The 18,693-nt window shown below is 57.8% G+C and overlaps 2 protein-coding genes across 8 annotated transcripts in view; one reads left to right on the plus strand and one right to left on the minus strand.

The window, feature by feature from the left end:
• Window positions 1–13,231, plus strand: part of ENTREP2 (endosomal transmembrane epsin interactor 2) — a 492,553-nt gene extending 479,322 nt beyond the window's left edge. For both annotated transcript variants that reach the window (XM_024232834.2, XM_054532478.1), the window contains 4 exons: window positions 4,687–4,762; window positions 7,038–7,262; window positions 8,773–8,847; window positions 9,879–13,231. In XM_024232834.2, coding sequence (XP_024088602.2) covers window positions 4,687–4,762; window positions 7,038–7,262; window positions 8,773–8,847; window positions 9,879–10,195 — 693 coding nt within the window. In that variant the 3' untranslated portion in view covers window positions 10,196–13,231. The remainder of the gene's footprint in view (window positions 1–4,686; window positions 4,763–7,037; window positions 7,263–8,772; window positions 8,848–9,878) is intronic.
• A 1,478-nt stretch (window positions 13,232–14,709) lies between these two features.
• Window positions 14,710–18,693, minus strand: part of APBA2 (amyloid beta precursor protein binding family A member 2) — a 229,038-nt gene continuing 225,054 nt past the window's right edge. For 5 of the 6 annotated variants that reach the window (XM_054531070.2, XM_054531068.2, XM_054531069.2 and 2 more), the window contains one exon: window positions 14,710–15,960. In XM_054531070.2, coding sequence (XP_054387045.1) covers window positions 15,889–15,960 — 72 coding nt within the window. In that variant the 3' untranslated portion in view covers window positions 14,710–15,888. 6 annotated transcript variants of the gene reach the window in all.

Below are 18,693 nucleotides of genomic sequence, written 5' to 3' on the forward strand. Positions count from 1 at the left end.
GGGGAGGTGATGGGGGCTGGGGTGTGTGAAGGAGGGGGAGGTGATGGGGGGCTGGGGTGTGTGAAGGAGGGGGAGGTGATGGGGGCTGGGGTGTGTGAAGGAGGGGGAGGTGATGAGGGCTGGGGTGTGTGTGGAGGGGGAGGTGATGGGGGGCTGGGGTGTGTGAAGGAGGGGGAGGTGATGGGGGCTGGGGTGTGTGAAGGAGGGGGAGGTGATGGGGGGCTGGGGTGTGTGTGGAGGGGGAGGTGATGGGCTGGGGTGTGTGTGGAGGGGAGGTGATGGGCTGGGGTGTGTGAAGGAGGGGAGGTGATGGGCTGGGGTGTGTGAAGGAGGGGGAGGTGATGGACTGGGGTGTGTGTGAAGGAGGGGGAGTTGATGGGCTGGGGTGTGTGAAGGAGGGGAGGTGATGGGCTGGGGTGTGTGAAGGAGGGGAGGTGATGGGCTGGGGTGTGTGTGAAGGAGGGGGAGGTGATGGGCTGGGGTGTGTGTGGAGGGGGAGGTGATGGGGGCTGGGGTGTGTGTGAAGGAGGGGGAGGTGATGGGCTGGGGTGTGTGAAGGAGGGGAGGTGATGGGCTGGGGTGTGTGAAGGAGGGGGAGGTGATGGGCTGGGGTGTGTGTGGAGGGGGAGGTGATGGGGGGCTGGGGTGTGTGTGGAGGGGGAGGTGATGGGGGCTGGGGTGTGTGTGAAGGAGGGGGAGGTGATGGGCTGGGGTGTGTGAAGGAGGGGAGGTGATGGGCTGGAGTGTGTGAAGGAGGGGGAGGTGATGGGCTGGGGTGTGTGTGAAGGAGGGGGAGGTGATGGGCTGGGGTGTGTGAAGGAGGGGAGGTGATGGGCTGGGGTGTGTGAAGGAGGGGAGGTGATGGGCTGGGGTGTGTGTGAAGGAGGGGGAGGTGATGGGCTGGGGTGTGTGTGGAGGGGGAGGTGATGGGGGCTGGGGTGTGTGTGAAGGAGGGGGAGGTGATGGGCTGGGGTGTGTGAAGGAGGGGAGGTGATGGGCTGGGGTGTGTGAAGGAGGGGGAGGTGATGGGCTGGGGTGTGTGTGGAGGGGGAGGTGATGGGGGGCTGGGGTGTGTGTGGAGGGGGAGGTGATGGGGGCTGGGGTGTGTGAAGGAGGGGGAGGTGATGGGCTGGGATGTGTGAAGGAGGGGAGGTGATGGGCTGGGGTGTGTGAAGGAGGGGGAGGTGATGGACTGGGGTGTGTGTGAAGGAGGGGGAGGTGATGGGCTGGGGTGTGTGAAGGAGGGGAGGTGATGGGCTGGGGTGTGTGAAGGAGGGGAGGTGATGTGCTGGGGTGTGTGTGAAGGAGGGGGAGGTGATGGGCTGGGGTGTGTGTGGAGGGGGAGGTGATGGGGGCTGGGGTGTGTGTGAAGGAGGGGGAGGTGATGGGCTGGGGTGTGTGAAGGAGGGGAGGTGATGGGCTGGGGTGTGTGAAGGAGGGGGAGGTGATGGACTGGGGTGTGTGTGAAGGAGGGGGAGGTGATGGGCTGGGGTGTGTGAAGGAGGGGAGGTGATGGGCTGGGGTGTGTGAAGGAGGGGGAGGTGATGGACTGGGGTGTGTGTGAAGGAGGGGGAGGTGATGGGCTGGGGTGTTTGAAGGAGGGGGAGGTGATGGACTGGGGTGTGTGTGAAGGAGGGGGAGGTGATGGGCTGGGGTGTGTGAAGGAGGGGAGGTGATGGGCTGGGGCGTGTGAAAGAGGGGGAGGTGATGGGCTGGGGTGTGTGTGGAGGGGAGGTGATGGGGGCTGGGGTGTGTGTGGAGGGGGAGGTGATGGGGGGCTGGGGTGTGTGTGGAGGGGAGGTGATGGGCTGGGGTGTGTGAAGGAGGGGAGGTGATGGGCTGGGGTGTGTGAAGGAGGGGAGGTGATGGGGACTGGGGTGTGTGAAGGAGGGGGAGGTGATGGGGGTCTGGGGTGTGTGAAGGAGGGGGAGGTGATGGGGGTCTGGGGTGTGTGTGAAGGAGGGGGAGGTGGTACAGGTGAAGGTCACAGCACCAGCTAAGGCGCATGGCAGGAAGTTCTGGAGCCTGGCTGTGGGAGCTTCAGCACCCCAGGGCTGAAATCGTTTGGGCAGATATTTTATGACCTTGGATGTCAAACTGTAGAGTGCCCTTGAGGAGTTTGACGTCTTGGGTGTGACCCAGTGGTTGCTTCAGGAGTTTAATTTGGTGGCAGCATGCCGGGTGGAAGGGAACCTGAGTGCGAGACCAGGAGTTGTGAGGAGGGAGAGGGACCAGCAGAGTCCAGGAGCAGCACCAGGGCCTGACACTTACGATCTACCTAAAATCTGTTAGCAAAGTGTCTTCAAAGTTTGCCTTGAGCCACCAGCCTAAAATTTTAACTCACATTTTCCATAATCGCTGTAATTGCCCCAAACGAAGCGCTCTTCATAAATCTGTTTCTAATGTTTGGCCTCACCCAGGAGTAGGAAACTACAGAATGGGGCAGAATTTCCATGCAAGTGTCTTAGCCACTGAGCTTCATACAATTTGAATTATTTGTTGAAAAGCCAACTTATTTTCCAATTACGATGACTGTTCAGAATAGCACATCTGCAAACCAGTAAGACCCAGGTGAAGTGATTCCTGCAGTGTCTCCTGTCAACAGCCCTCTCCCTGCTCTCCTTCTGCAAGGAGCTGTGTTTATGAGCTTCCTTGCTGAACTCAAGTTTCAACTTAAATTCTATGCCACAAATATATTTCTTCCCCACCCTTTTCTACTGCCGTTATAGTTCATCGAAAATGCTGTATGAAAGGAACTGCTATTTTCCCCATGGCTTAGCATGGCAAGGTGGCTCCTGACATCAGGGAAGGGCCACATTTAAATTAAACTCTTGACACTCTGCTTGCGAAAGGTGATAGATACGCTCCCAGGAGCTGCCTCCTCTGGAAACCAAATCTGACGGGGAGCCAGAGGGAAGTGAGTGATGCTTCTGCACAACATGAAGCAAATCCAATTTCCTCCTGACCTTGTCCCACTGTATATTTTCTTTCTCTTGTTTTATTTATATTTCTTTATTACCAGATTTTCTTTAGACAGCAGAGTTCTAAGTTAGCACCCATCTACTATCCAAAAGAAAAGCAAGTTCAAGAGAGGGTTAGATACAGGAGGGGAGACACAGGATGAAACAAACCGTTAGGACATTGTTCACTCCTTGTGATTCAGTGGAAGGTTCTGGACAGAGATTTCCAGAACTGGTTATTGGCACATAATGACTTCAGTGAAAAAGCAGGTGGGTGCTGATGGTGGGGTGAATTCTCCCTCACCAATTCCCTCCCAGCAGAATGAGAGGGCTAAGGAAGAAAAATAGCACGGACCGTATTACACGAAAGCATCTTAGTGAGATCAAAGGACACACTTGGGCAGCTCTCCATCTTCTCTTTGTCTCGGAGCCCCACGCCGCGGGGGCAGCTCACACCCTTTGTGTGGGTGGGAAGGCTGCAGCCCCAACCCCCGCCCTGGTGTCAGCCTGGTTGAAGAGGAGAGATGAAGGAGACCAGCTATCTGATTGAAGTGGCGGGAGATGAGGGAGGCAGAAATGTAATTACCTGAGCTGGAATTGGACCAAGTCGCAGGAGCCCCCCTTACCTTCCCAGTCTCCTCTGGAGCTCATTATTTGCAAGTGTATCCCCAAAGCAATTCTGAAATAACACAAGGATTCAAAAAATTGTTTTCTGAGGTAGCATGGGGTGCATGGGGGTACCCACGCAACATGTGTATAGCTTGCATCACATCCAAACATCGCATCTGGGAGGCCCTAATGCCCTCCGAGGTGGAAACCATGGCCCACGCAGAATGGGCAAAATGAAGATGGGGCAGAGAGCAGAGGAGGTATATAGCCTTCCCTTTATTCCGAGGCCTCTCCAGGCGGAATCGGAGTATATCCAAGAAGAAAGCTGAAAAAAGCAGGGCGTGGTAGCTCATGCCTATAATCCCAGCTACTCAGAAGGCTGAGGCCGGAGGATCACTTAACCCCAGGAGTTCGAGTCTGCAGTGAGCTATGATTGCACCACTGCACTCCAGCCTGGGCCATGAAGCGAGACCTTGTCTCTAAAATATAGTAATAAAGAAAAGAAAAAGAAATCGAAAGCCACAAAAGCTCGATGACCGTGCAACTCGTAGGCTCAGGTGGCTCTGTGGCCCTGCCGGGCTCTCTGATTGCAAAAGTTCAGAAAAACAGGCTTTTGGCCAGGCGCAGTGGCTCACGCCTTGTAATCCCAGCACTTTGGGAGGCCGAAACAGGCGGATCGCCTGAGGTCAGGAGTTTGAGACCAGCCTGGCCAAGATGGCAAAACCCCATCTCTACTAAAAATACAAAAAACTAGCTGGGCACAGTGGTGGATACCTGTAATCCCAGCTACTCAGGAGGCTGAAGCAGGAGAATCACTTGAATCCGGGCAGCGGAGGTTGCAGTGAGCTGAGATCGTGCTATGGCACTCCAGGCTGGGCGACAGAGCAAGACTCCGTTTCAAAAAAAAGAAAAAAGAAAACTAGGCTTTGGCCTTGGCAAGGGCAACTTGAACCCTCACACCCCACCTCATAAATGTAGGGGAGAAGAGTGGAGCTGTGGGTGAACGTCTCTCAGCGCTTCCCACCAGGAGACAAGTTTAAGCGCCTGCACTACTGGAGGCTGCTGTGCTGCGTTCCCACAGACGAGCCGCCTTGACGCTTTCCGTTTCTTACTGTAGGTTACAAGTATAGATCAGCAGGTGGCCGAGTCCAGCCCCGGGGACCCAAACACCAGTGCTGGCTTCAGCACTCCAGGTAAGCTTACCTCTTTCAGCTCCTGAAGTGGGGTATTCCTATTTTCAAGGGTGTCTCTTTTCGTCCTCGTCCTATTTTCTTCTCTTCTCTTCTCTTCTCCCTCCTCCTCCCTCCATTTCTTAATCTTTAAGAGGCTGGAGTTTGCAGCAGCCTTTCCTATTAAATACCCTGTATATCCCCACATTTCTTCCCGTGCCTGCATCCACAGCAGTCAGCATACCCAGGAGACCTCCCGCACTCTCCGGGGAGACCTTGTCCTCCTCTGCCCCACTTTCTCACTTGAGGAGTATGGATTTGAAGAAGAGCACGACTCCATCTAGGGTCCCCTTTCCAGAGCCAAAGTTGTACCTACCGGGCGAATGTCCACACGGCACCTCCCTCTGAAGAAGGTGGCTGGGCTGGGCGGCTGGCAGGAGGGTGCAGGCTGGAAGTCATGTCCTTGAGGGCATTGAAGGACACGTGTGCAAGGGTCAAATCCCCAGACACAGAGGGTGGGTGTCACGTGCAGAGCCGGGGCGGGGGAGGTGATCTAAGGCTCCAGGAAAGCAGAAGGGCCCTTTGCAGCAGAGGGAGCAAGGGCGTGGAGGCCAGGTGAGCCAGAGAGCCACCGTCTTGAGGCCCCTGCGAGGGGTCACATGGGCTGGCTTATTTGGAGAACAAAGTTAGATAACTCATGTGATCCCACAGAGGGCCAGGATGATCGTCCGAGGGCGCTCTGTCCCCTGCTGAACACTCAGCGCTCTGTCACCTGCTGAACACTCACTCAGCATCTAAGAGAAGCAGGAAGGGGCTGTCTTTCTGAGAGGCCACTTGGTGTTGTAGAGCGCAGCATCTTTGCAGTTGTGGGATTTGGAAGCAATCTTTTCCTTCCTTTGGTCACTCCAAGCCATCAGAGGCTGTTCAAGGTGTTCAGTGACTTTCCCAGGGCCAACCCAGGGTACAGTGTATCTCAGTCACTGTCACAGGGTAGCCACACCTGCAGCATTCCAGGATTTGGGCTGAGGGGGGCCGGTGCTACCGGAGCCCCTTCCTGTTTCCCATCTCAGGGCAGGTGGAAATAGACAGGGGTGCTCCTCGCCCAGAATTCAGCAGGGCTGGATCTTCCTCCCTCCTGCGACCTAGGGAGTGAACTCTACAGCTGACCCAGGGACCAGCAGAGCTTCCAGCACCCAGGCTCCTGCTAGGGTACAGGGGTCAGGACTCTCCTGAGTAGAGGACCACCTTGGTGGCTGTGTGACCCTCAACCCTTCCCCGTCTAAGCCCATTTCTGCAGCTGTGGGGGGCCTGAAAAGCCTGTCGCCCATGGGCAAGCTCACAGACGCAGGGAAAAACAGAAAGGGATGGCAGGAACAGACCCGAAGCCCCCCACACCTGGAGGAGTTCAGGCTTCTGTGATCTATGAAGTGTCCCCCATGCAGGCAACTCCACTCCAGTGCCAGGAGGGGGCTCTGAGGGCACGTGGTGATTGGAGGGGAGTGCAGGAGCAGCCTATCACGCTGTCATATGCACGCACACCCTGTGGAGAAGGCATTAAAACAGACTCCGATCCAGCCCCCGTAGAGTGGTTCCTGGCAGAAGCCCAGCCCTGACCAACATCCCGGTCCAGACCAGCAGTTCTTACAGTTTAGTTTGGAGGGCATCAGAATTCCCTAGAGGGCTCGCTCCAACCCCGGTGGCTGGGCCCAGTGCCAGGGTCTCTGCTTCCATGGGTCTGGGGTCCAACTGAGAGTCTGCATTCCCTGCTCGTTCCCAGGGCAAGGCTGCTGCTGCTGCTGGCCTGGCCTCCACACTCTGAGAGACAAGGCCAGTGTCTGGTGGGTGGAGTTTATCCCACCTGCCTGCACCACCCTGTCTGGCCGCACTCCAGGCCCGGGGCTGCACCCCTGCAAAGGCGGGCCAGATCTCAGGCCCACCGGGACCTGGTGGGGATGCCTTGATATCCCTTGGAGCTGCTGTGTACCCCTGCACCGGCCTTGTTCACCCAGACCAAAGCGTCTTGTGACCAAAGCGTCTGATTTCTGACTTTTAGTCTCTTGTGTAGTGTGAAGGTTCTAAGCCTCTTACCCATGCCATTCCTGGAATGATTTCTGGGAGCTCATCTGGTGCCCCCAACTTTCGACAGCATAGAGCAGCAGCATTTGTCAATCTTATTCAGTGTTTCCGCACCCCCAGGGTTTCAGAGTTCATCTAGATCTGGAGTTTGAGGGGGCAGGCCTGTCCCAAGCCAGCGTCCCCTGCGGCCGCCCACTTTAATGCCATGTCCCTTCTCTTGCAGTACCAGCTGACAGCACCAGCCTCCTGGTGTCCGAGGGCACTGCTACGCCAGGTTCCAGCCCATCCCCCGATGGCCCTGTGGGCGCCCCAGCACCCTCCGAACCTGCCCTTCCCCCTGGCTGCGTGTCTCCAGAGGATCCTGGCATGGGCTCACAGGTGCAGCCAGGTCCCGGGCGTGTGTCCCGCTCCACCAGCGATCCCACCTTGTCCACATCTGGCATGGCAGGTAGGCTGGCGAGGCTCACCCATGTCCCCAGAGTGTGGCCAGCTTTCCCTGGATGCTGCAGGTCTCAGTGACCCTGAGAGTGGAGGCCCGGCCCTGCAGATCCTGTCTGGGGCCACGCTGGGAATGTGGTCTTGATCACCCCTGAGCCAGGGGTGGTTGGGGAGCAGCCTGTGGGCCCCTCTGCAGCCCACCAGGCTTGTCACTCTGGCAGGGGACGAAGGATTCAAGGGGCCCAGGGCCCAGTCCAGGACATTAGCTGTGAGTGCTGCACACATGCTCCAGGGCCCAGAAAAGCCCTAGAGTCTGGCACAGGACAGATGACCCCCGACGATAGCTCTGGGTATGGGGGTGTCATCGGCTGGAGCCGCCCCACGCAGACACGGGTGCGTTTTCAGCAGCATTTCCCAGGCAGCTTGGCTCTCCACACAGCCCAGAGCTTTCAAAAATCGCCCCATGCGACTGTGTCTGCAGGCAGTGCCCTGTGGAGTCTAGGACCTGGCACCGGGTCCCTGTGGCCAGCAGCCCAGGAATTTGCATTTCACACTAGCTCCCCGGGAGTCTTGGGCACCCCCGGCGCTGGAGAACTCACACCCAGTCCTCATCGCTGTCTTTTGAGAGGAGGCATAATTTCTGCCAATAAAGATTGGTGGACCTTTGACCTCCATGCCATTGCTGTGGGGACTTTTCATGAAGTGAAAGTGCAGGAACCCTGAAGAGGGCGCAGTGGGTCCTGGCTCAGTCTCCCCTCGATGGTCTTGCCCAGCTGATCCCTACTGGAGCCCGGAACCGAGTCCCTGAAAGGAACCAGGGCCCGCAGTGGCCCGTTGCCTGGAGGTGCCCTCCTGGTGGAAATACCAGGTTTGGCACATGTGGACTCCCTGGCTGCGGTCATCTCTGTATTCCTCCTTCCGGCATCCCATTGCCAGCTCACAGGCAGAGAGTCCCGTCCAACCTTCTGAAACACCCCTCTCTGCTGGTTTCTTCAGAGCTCCGGAACCGCTCTCTACCATGCTCACATTCACTCACTGAGGTTTGGAGGAGGATGCCCTGTACTTGGAGGGGCTCATGGGTGCGCTCTGTGGCCCCCTGATGGCTTTGTTGGGCCTGTCCCTCTCAGTGAAATTCACACCTCAGCACCCACACACCCGCCTGACGCCTCTGTCCCCTCTTGGCTAGGCTGATCTGCACGCCGCAGGCACGTGCCTTCCGGGGTGCCTGGAGCCCTTCAGGTGTGGGTGGGACTTCCCATGAACGGTGCTGGGCTTTCTTTGAGCCACTGGCCCATTGCACTGTGTCGGGGTGGGACCTGGGACACCACTTGACCCACGGCAGGCCTGGCCAGCTGCAGGGCGGTCCCTGTCTGATCTGCCGCTGGGTGGGCGTCCGCTCAGCAGGTTTCTCCTGCTTGCTCGCCATCTAAAATGTCTTAGTCACAGGCGGGTTATGATAGCTTTCTCAGGAATTCCTTTTTCCTTTCATGTGTTGACTGAATTCTCCTTCTGGTTTTAAGGCGATGCCTCTTCACACAGGCTGTCGTGTAGCCAGGACCTGGAAACGGGACTGTCTGAGGCTGTGCCTGGGAGCGGTGAGACGCTTCTTTTCTAAAGCGCTTTGACTGCGCCTGCTGCGAGGTGGGGCGGGTGTTGGTGGGTCCTTGGCTACATTGTTTCCAAATGCAGCTCCTCACCCCATCCCCGGGAATGGGGGCTGCCCACTCTCTGGCTTTGAGGGCCTTTCTCTTCCTTTCTCTCTCGGTGCGCTTATATCAAGGGCTAGCACTAATTTAACACTCATGTGACTGCTCAGCCCACTTTATGAGATTTCATCTGGGGTAGATGGGTGCCACCTGGGAGTTTCTTAATTTCTCATGTTTAATTGCTAGGCTTTCCAGTTGCCACCAAACAAGACACCAGAACAGACCACCCAGAATGTGCCGACTTTGCGTGGCGTGAAGCTCAGGCTGGGCAAGCCGGGCCTTCGCTGGTCCTTGTTGGCGTCCCTCGCCGCTGACTGCCCAGAGCTGGCCTTCTTAGAGGGACCCTCAGCCCAGTGTCCAGCCTGTGGGTCATGCAGAGAGGCCGTCAGCCCTGTGGGGAGCTGGAGCCAGGTCCCCAGCCTCTGGCCTGGCAGGCAGTGGAGCAGGGCACTGGGTGGCGGCTGCCTGCACCTGGCATGATGGGGGGGGTGGTCTCATGTTCCCTCTGCCACCCCCATTCTGGTCTTAAGGCAGACCCTGTCTCTAGATGCCATGATTCTGCCCCAGCAAGAGATCAGACCCAAAGGGGCAAAGGTCGTGGAGGCGAGAAGACTGGGAAGGACCAGCCTCTGTGCCCTCGGGATTCTAGCAGAGGGCAGAAGTGGGTCCCTGCCTGCTGTGGTGGCCCTTCCCCCCCAGGCCTTCGCTCCTGGAGGCTGCAGCCCCTGGAGGTTGACACTAGCTCAGTTTGGGGTTGAGAAGGGGAGAAGGGATAGGGACAGCACGGCGTGCCCAGAGCGCCAGCCCCAGGAACACAGAAACCCTAGCAGGAGGCTCCTCCCAAGCAGGCTTTTCTTTGCTTTTGAGTTAACTTCTTATTTCAGTGAGTTTTGAATTGCATTTTTGCCTTTGATTTTTAGCTTCCATGTCTCGCTCTGCCACGGCTGCCTGTCGGGCCCAGCTTTCACCAGCGGGGGACCCAGATACCTGGAAAATTGACCGACGGCCAACACCAGAGCCCTTCCCGGCGGCCTCCAAAGAGCGGCCACACTCTTTAGTGGACAGCAAGGCCTATGCGGACGCCAGGGTTTTGGTGGCCAAGTTTTTGGAACACTCACACTGTGCCCTCCCCACCGAGGCACAGCACATGGTGGGTGCCATGCGCTTGGCTGTCACCAACGAAGAGCGCCTCGAGGAGGAGGCCGTCTTCGGCGCTGGCGTTCTGGACCAGGTATGAAGGAGCCACATTTCTGACCATGGACACCAACGCCTGGCGCCACAGATGTTCTTGGCAGAAGCCATCATGCCTGACAAAGAGGCCTTCAGGCCCAGCTTGGCTGAGGATAAATGTGAGGGGGACACCCAGGATGATCTGGGGGCGGCGCAGGCAGGGAATGGTTACCCCCTCTCTCAAGGGGAGCCGAGCAGTGTCTCCTTGGGGATTGCATTTCCTGCCTAGCCCAGTAATTCGGAAAGATGACTTTCACGTCCATAGTGAACTCTCTGGTTTTATCTGGCGTGCAGCACCTTGAGCTGAGCAGCGTTGCACAAATGTGAATACAGCAACAGGTGACACTTACGTCACCTAAAGACTCAAAGTATCTCCAAAATCAGGGCCATCCAAAGCAGGAGTCTCCCATCCCCCATTTAACTTAGTGTTCAGTGGACAGAGGGTGACATCGAGTCATGAGACATTTTCTCATGTGGCTCGATGGCTCTATCATTAAACGTTCATCACGCTCTGGACTATTTCCTATGAAAGGAAATAGGTAGTGTTAGCACAGATGGCAGCCTGGGCCCAACTTTCTGTCCACAGGGCTATTGTGCAAACAAATGTAGTGAGGGCCTCTGCCATAGCCCAGCCACCCCAGGGGACAGGCCGGTGTTGCGGGGATTGGAGGAACCCACCATCTCCTGGGCCTTGAGCTCAGCCTTCCTCCGTGGGGTGCCTCCCCCACCTCCTCCTGGGCCCCCTTTCTCCAGGCTCCCGTCCTGTTCTTGGAGCAGTTGTTTGATCCATAACAATAAGCACCGATTCCCAGCTCCTTTGTGTCTGAGCTCACTTGATTGAGCTCAGTGGGTCACAGTTCTGCAGGAGAGAGGCCGGTTTCTCTGAGAAGTAGCCCCTCCTGATAAAGCAGGTCCCTTTGACCCAGAGCTGACCTTCCCCCGGGCATGCGGCAGCAGACACACCTGCGCAGGAGGATCATAAACCACTTACAAACCCATGCGAAAAGGGAAGCAGACACGCCCAGCTTGGGGACAGCCTGGGGGCCTTGGACTTTCTTGGCCCCCATCCCCGTGTTTTCTGGTGGCATCAGTGGCAGCTGCTCCCAACAATGGCCGTGGAACAGCGCCATCCATGAGAACTTTCTGCAGTGATGGAAATGCCTGTTCAGGGCCACTAGCAGCAACAGCCCTTGAGCTGCCTTGGGTGGGCCCTGCGGTGAACAAAACAGCCCAGAGCCTGAGGTCTCCCCAGAGAGCCCATGAGCCTGGCATGGGGGCACAGGGGGACCAGAGGGTGCCTTCCACTCCTGCGTGCCAGAGCAGGGGGCTCACGCTGCTCTTCCCTCGGCTTTGTGGGGCTTGTCCTTGAGCTCCCCCAGTTCCCCAACGCCACTGTGGCCAGTGTGGGGAGCTTCTGTGTGGCTGGAAGCTGGGAAGGGGGTGGGGTTCCAGTCCAGGTGCCCAGAGCCTTCCTCCAGTCCTTTATCTCTGCCCTGGGGGCTGTGGTGTAGGACTCCCCCAGCTGTGGTCCGCTGAAAAGGCTTCGATTGCTTTAGAAAGCTGAAAACACATAAACCAGGCCTTTTGATGACAACCTGCACTTTTCCAGGAGAGACGTACTAGAGATGAATTTATGAGCACTTTATTCAGACTATAAAACAAAATCTCTAATTTTCCTCAAGTGGGGGCTTTTGAATTCCCTCAAGGCAAGTACCTTTGCAGGTGAAATTAATTGGTGGATTTTCAGAATGGCCGCCCTGGAGCCGAGCTTCCGCCACGCCTGACGCCCTGGCCTCTGAATCTCCACTGTCTCTGAGGTGTGCTGGGGCCACGCCGCAGGGGTTTCACCTGCTTGGGGGGGTCCACACTAGGGCTTGGGGGTTCACACAGCATTGTCCCTGGGCCGAGCCCTTGGGTGGGCTAGAGCTGCAGTCCTCAGACACGGCTGCGATTCCAGTGAGGCCAAGACCACCGAGTGGACTCGGCCTCTGGGGTGTTTTCCTCATGCAGCCGGGGCGGAGGCCTACTGGACCCCCTAGCCTGCTGCTCAGCATCCTTCCCTTCTCTGCAGCAGGGCCCGGTCCCAGTGGCCAATGGGGCTCCTGCGCCAGCAGTGCCTCCCTGCGGGTCCCTCACCTGCACCCCACCCTCACCCAGCTCTGGGTTTGCGCTGGTGGCAGCTCTGTTTTGTGGATACGGAAACTGTACTCAACTTGATGCCACTGGGCTGGAACCTTCTGCCCCTTCGAAATGAGGCAGTCAGGGATGGGGTGGGGTGCCCCCATCAGCCCAGCTGCTCAGGGCCACTCATGGATTCTAGGAGGGTCCAGGTTCTGGGCTTCCCGGGAAGGTCCCCAGAAGAGAGAGGTGCTGGTAGACTAGGGAATGTGCTGGCAAGTTGACCCAGCAGCTGTGGTGCCCTTGGCCCCTGGCTCCACGACATCTAGGTACCAGCAGCAAGAGCCCAGGCCCCAGGCTGCACGTCGGCTCACAGCCAAGGAGAAAGCTGGCTGCTTCCCCTCCCTATGCGTCCTTCCCCCACTCCAATCATGCTCTGTCTGGGATCTGAAATGGGCCAACTGTGGCTGCTTTGGGGGTGACACGCTCCTTCTCCAGCTCAGCTGGGCCCCGGGCATCCCCTGCCCTCCTGAGACCCAAAGGGGGTTGGCACCTGTTGTGACACCACCATTGACCCCAGCCTGGGGGCCACGAGGTTGCTGAGTGGGGAGAACCTGGACCTCAACTCTATGGCCAGCAAGATTGGAGAAGGGGGAGCATCATCCGCAAGAACTTCACGTCTCCCTTGGCTGGAGAGGAGGATCCACATTAAATGCTTGTAACACACCAGGCCACAGAAAGCTCGCTACACACAGATGCTTCTCCCCACCCATGCTGACTCTCAGAGGCTGCTAAGGCAGAATTTATAGGAAATTGTTTTCAAGCCACCAGAGACCTGTTTGTACAACTGGAAAGGCTGTATTTATTTACTGTACCTCAAGGTGTTTTAATAATGATCCGTGTTTTAATAAAAAGTATTTCTGGCCTCTGTGTCTCTGAGGTCTAACTGGGACAGAGGCAGGCTGAGAGCCTGTGTGCACCACTGGCCAGGGGCAGGGTCCTGAGAGGACCTTGCAGCAGCCAGCCGGGGAGCCTGAGATACCCATGCCACTCAGCTGTACTTCCAGGAGCCTTCCAGAGAGCGTCAACTCCGGGGCAGAGTGGGGAGGGCCAGGGCCTGGACACACACAGGCCCGCCCACGCTGGCCATGGCAGCCCCTCCGTGGACGTGGCCTCCAAGGGCTGCTGGGAGGAATGCAGGCCATGGCCCAAATTTTTCCTTAAATACAGGTTTTTAAAAGATGTGTATGATTTGGTGGGAGTCCTGCCTGCCTGTCCTTAGCTAGCCAGGTCTCTCCTCCCTGGGACCTGCTTCCCTGCCTTGTCCTGGGCATGGCAGGAATGTCCCCCTTGGCCTCCTGAGTGGAATCCCGTTCCCTCCAGCTTTGACTCAGGTGACATTTCTTTTCATTCGCCAAGGATGTGGCCATCCCTGGCATTCTTGTTTGTTGGCCACGTAAAGAATTGTATTTGCTTTTCATTCTTCAGCATATTCAGAGCAAGTGCATATACATTTCAGCATATACACAGCTCTCTGTGACAGTCTCCTGTGGAACAGCTTTCTTTGCCTCTACCATGTATATTTTCTGGGAAGAGGGAGACACGAAGCTGGAGTGCGCCTTGAAAGGCTGTCTCTTTTATATGCCCCAATGGCCAAGGTCACGCTGAAGCAAGCCCTTGGCCCACACCCTCTGGGCGGCTAGGTGAGAGTAAGAATCCTGGGGCCTGAAGGTGGTCAGTGCCCACAGTGGAGCTCACGCTGCTGTGGGCAGGCCAGAGAGGAGGGCTCCTGCCCATCCAAGACCCACAGCCTAACCCAGCTGGACCCCAGGCCTCCGCCTCTGACCAAAGCCCATGCTTGCTACTTGGCTTTCCCACACCAAGTGACACCAGAACGGTGGCCATGAAGAAAGGTAAGTGCTGGCAGAGCTGCCAGAATTGTCACTCTAGACAGGCTGCAAAGGACCCACAGGTGCAGACAGGGTGCTGGGATAGGCGGTCCAGCTTTTACACACACACACGCATGCACACCTTTCCCAGGGGTCATTCACGTTGAAATCCGAAGGAGCCCAAGCCTCCCTGGCTCCCTCAGTCCATTAGTCAGTGCTCTGCAGACGTGTCTCCCTGCTGGGGCAAGTGGGTCAAGAACCTGGCGCTGACCCCATGACCTGGCAGTATTGCTGGCACCTCCAGTTGCAGCGGGGCGTTGCCCAGCTGACACCTGGTGCCCAGAGTGCCCACCCACCAAACTCAGTGACAGCTTCCAAGGTTCAGGATCCAGGAGGAGCACAGAGCAGCCACGGCTGCCACCGCATAGTGAATTTGCAGAGCTGCATCCAAGCTGTGAATGAGAGGACAGGCGGGCACCCGCCGCTCAGGTAACAGACCAGTCACACACTCGGCTTTTCATCACGACTTCAGGTTTATTAGTGATATGCGCGAAGTCTTCCTACGGGTAGCTGCATGCAACACACGGCACTCCTCGAATACAGTCATCCTAAAGCTTTAGTTACTGCGTGGTAAGGCTTCTTAAGTCACAGTGTATTCTTCAAGGCCTGGGCCAAAAAAAGAGACTTCGAGACAAGATGACGTCAGATTACATGGATCGCTAATGAACCGAGCTGGACTAGATCCGACTTGATCTACACACACACATGCCACTACCGCTCAGGGCCGCCGCGCCACACTGGCCAAGGGGTCTGCACTCACGCTGGCTGCCTTAGGCGCGGCCGAGCTCGTGTTTTCTAGAGTGGGTTTCGTTTCCTCGGGGGAGCATGTGCGTGGATGTTTGTAGATCGATTTTTAAAGAGGGGGCAGACACCTGTGCCTTCCTTGTCTCTGTGGGAGCCCTGCCCGGGGATGCAGCCGGGTGGGAGGGTGCCCAGAAGAGACGACGGGAGAGGCAGGTGTCGTCATTGGTCACGTTGGAAAATCCTAGAGTCTGGAAAAAAAGCCTGCCAAAATAAAAGTCCAAACAGTAATAGCATCTAAATAAATATGGAGTTTTCATGTTGTGGCCATCGTCCTTTATTTACAATCAATCACATGTCCCCAAACTTTTATTACAAGTCGTGTCCTGGGAGCCGGGCTGCCCGTGTCCCTGCAGTCAGTAGCAGAGGCAGCTGTTTGGGACCATTGCGGGGGCCCCACAGGACCCCAGACGTCCCAGCCAAGGGGGCGGGAGGCAGGGGTGACAGCTGCCCTGCCCCAGGAGTCGCGTCCCTCGGAGGCACCAGTTCGCTCCGCACAGCTTCAGGGAGGAAAGACACACACTCCACACCACGCACAGCTACCGAGACACACCCTGGCTGGTGCAGGGAGAAGACAGTCCAGAACGTGGCAAAATACTTGAACGCTTTACAGACATTTGTTCTGTGACTCTCCTTTGATAAAGACATACCCCTTTTTGGCAAAATGAAAACAAAGAAAGAAATCAAGTGGGTGGTGAGGGCACACCCTTTGGGGAGCCAGCGTCTGTGGCTGGGCTGTGGCGTCGGGGTCAAGTCTGCGGCCCGGCTCCCAGCTCCTGTGGGCCCAGGTGGCCCTGCCCGGTGTCCAGGCTGCATGGCCAGGCTGGGGGGCCTAGATGTACAGCGGGGTCTCCTGACCTGTGAGGAGCCTGAACATGGCGGCAGGCATGGTCTTCATGTGGATCTGCGGACAGAGACAGGAGGCTGAGCCGCTGCCCTCCCACCTCCCCTCCCACAATCAGGTGAAAGCAAACGACAGAGGCAAACCCCCCAGAGTTCTGCTTCAAATGCCCATCTCCTAGAGTGGAGGAGGAAGGCCAGCCTGCCCAGGCCTGGGGGCACTTACGATGCCTTCTAGATGCGGCAGACCGAGACTCCGGGTCCCCACCCCTGGCTCCAGAGGAGTCAACACAGTTGAGTGCTAGTTTTACTTCCAGTCCAGCTGACACCCGGGGGGTGAGAAATTGGACTTCTAGTGGTGACAACAGTTTGCCCATCCACTGGGGCTGGCTGGGGATGGCCAGGCCTCAGCAGAAACCGCGAGGGATGCACTCTGCTTCAGTGAGGAGGAGACCAACGGGGGAAGACACACACACCCCTTCTTTTTTTTTTTGAGATGGAGTCTTGCTCTGTGGCCCAGGCTGGAACGCAGTGGCGCAATCTCGGCTCACTGCAAGCTCCGTCTCCCGGGTTCCTGCCATTCTCCTGCCTCAGCCTCCTCAGTAGCTGGGATTACAGGTGCCCGCCTCCACGTCCGGCTAATTTTTTTGTATTTTTTAGTAGAGACGGGGTTTCACCGTGTTAGCCAGGATGGTTTGGATCTCCCGACCTCGTGATCCGCCCGCCTCAGCCTCCCAAAGTGCTGGGATTACCGGCGTGAGCCACCACGCCTGGCCTACACCCCTTCTTACAAAACACACACCGGCCAGGCAAATGTGCTGGGGGCTGGGAACAGGCTCGCTGGGGCCCAGGGCACCTCAAGTCCTTAGCCTTTGGGGATACGTGAGCAAATGACCCTTTGGGGCCTGGCCTTGAGCCCTACTCCAAAGGAGCTGGGTATACAAGCAAGGCCTCAGACTGCCCCAGGAAGACCAACCGTGTGGGTGGCACACCTTGTAATCCTTCTTTGGGGACACTGGGAAGGAGCAGACTCTAAACGTCTGCTTCAAGAACAGAAGGGGAGCTCTGCTGCCCACTTCTCCTCCCCTGGGCACGACGCTCTCCCCTGTCCTGCCCGGGACTGTGCTGGGCTGCGGCCTCGGGATGGGGGCCCTCGCACTGCCAGGGTCGGCTGCCGCAGGCGCTGCTGGCCTCCCCATGGGGTGCAGCCGCCGTACATCTGCCGCTCCTCAAGCAAGCAGGTCTCGGGCCCTGGGCTGAGCAGCCCAGAAAGGCACATCGCGCAGCTCTGCTTCTGAGGTGTTGCCCTCCCTCCCGCGCGGGGATCTGTGTGGCCAGTGTAGGTTTCCGCTGCTCCTGCCCCCGGCACGGGCTTCCTCCATCAGTCATTCCCCGGCGTTCCTCAACCGGAAACCCACCCCGAGGCCCCTCGCAACTGCAAGCCTTGTTTATCAGTGACTCATGTTCCGCGTGGGCTCAGAGCGGCTGGAAACAGGCACCATAACCTCGGCAGGGCTGAAAGGATTCCAGCGCCCCGACCGCCTCCTGCCTCTTCCCCGTTCTCCCGCCCGCTCCTCCACGGGTGGATTCCTCACAGGTGTGGGGCTGATGGCCGTGGGGGCGGCCGCTTCAAAGCATCTACTTGGGAACACTGGCTTTTCCTTTCTTTGAAGCCATCAAAGGGAAGCTGGTGTCCGCCTGGCCCCTCCTCCTCCTGAGCCAGACCCCTGCCCCCACCAGTCCAGGGAAAATAGGCCTCCCAGCTCCCAGCCGACCCTGCAGTGCACAAAATACGAGTGTCCCGATGTGGCTCCGGGAGACCTCATCGGAAGAAGAGGAACTAGAGACCCCTCCACCCACCCCCCATCCCACAGGCTTTAAGGATGGTCTCCACGCACTCAGCCTCACAGAGCCACCAGGGGGAGCACCACACACCGCCTGGCCTGCTGCTGCTGTCCCCAGACCCAAACTCCCTGCCCGGGCCCCAGCGGGCCCCTCTGCAGGCCGGGCTCCTCAGCTCTCAGCCTCCCGCCTCGTGCGGCCACCACGCTTCCCAGAGAACCTGCAGCCCCTTTGTGCTGAACACCCCTTCACACACCCCTACACACACACACAGTCTCACACTCTCCTCCACACCCCCATGCCTCACACCCACTCACAGACCCACAGCCACAGCCCCGCACACACACACTCATGTTGGACACCCCCATGCTCTCACACACCCACCGCCACACACCCCTGCACACACCCACACTCGCACTCCTACACACCCCATGCTCACACACACACGACATCCACATACACTCACCCCAACACACACACTCCTCCACACGCACACTCTCAGGTACATTCACACAGCCACACACCCACACCCACCCACTCATGCACCCCTATACACCCACATGCGCACACACACACTCATTTCCCACACCTGCCCACACTTACCCACCCTCATACATCACATCCCACACACACCCATGCTCTCACACATCCACATGCACACACCCACACTCGCTCACACTACACACACACACACAGGTACACCCGCAGCGCACTGGCCAGGCCTCCCCCGGTGTACGTGCCACCCTCCCAGCACCACCCCGCCCCCCCAACCCCGCGATGATCCTGCCACCTCGTGAGCTCTGGAGGAGAACCTGCACCTCCTCCACACCATCCTCGCACTGCCGTGGAAGCAATGCCAGAAAGAACTGGACTGTGGGGGGTTCAGCCAGTGAAGCGGGACAGGGCAAGCAGTCTGGCTGTGGGAGGGGATGGCCAGCAGGGGCAGAGAGGCAAG

The sequence above is a fragment of the Pongo abelii genome, chromosome 16 (genome assembly GCF_028885655.2).
Source record: "Pongo abelii isolate AG06213 chromosome 16, NHGRI_mPonAbe1-v2.0_pri, whole genome shotgun sequence".
Lineage (NCBI taxonomy): Eukaryota > Metazoa > Chordata > Mammalia > Primates > Hominidae > Pongo > Pongo abelii.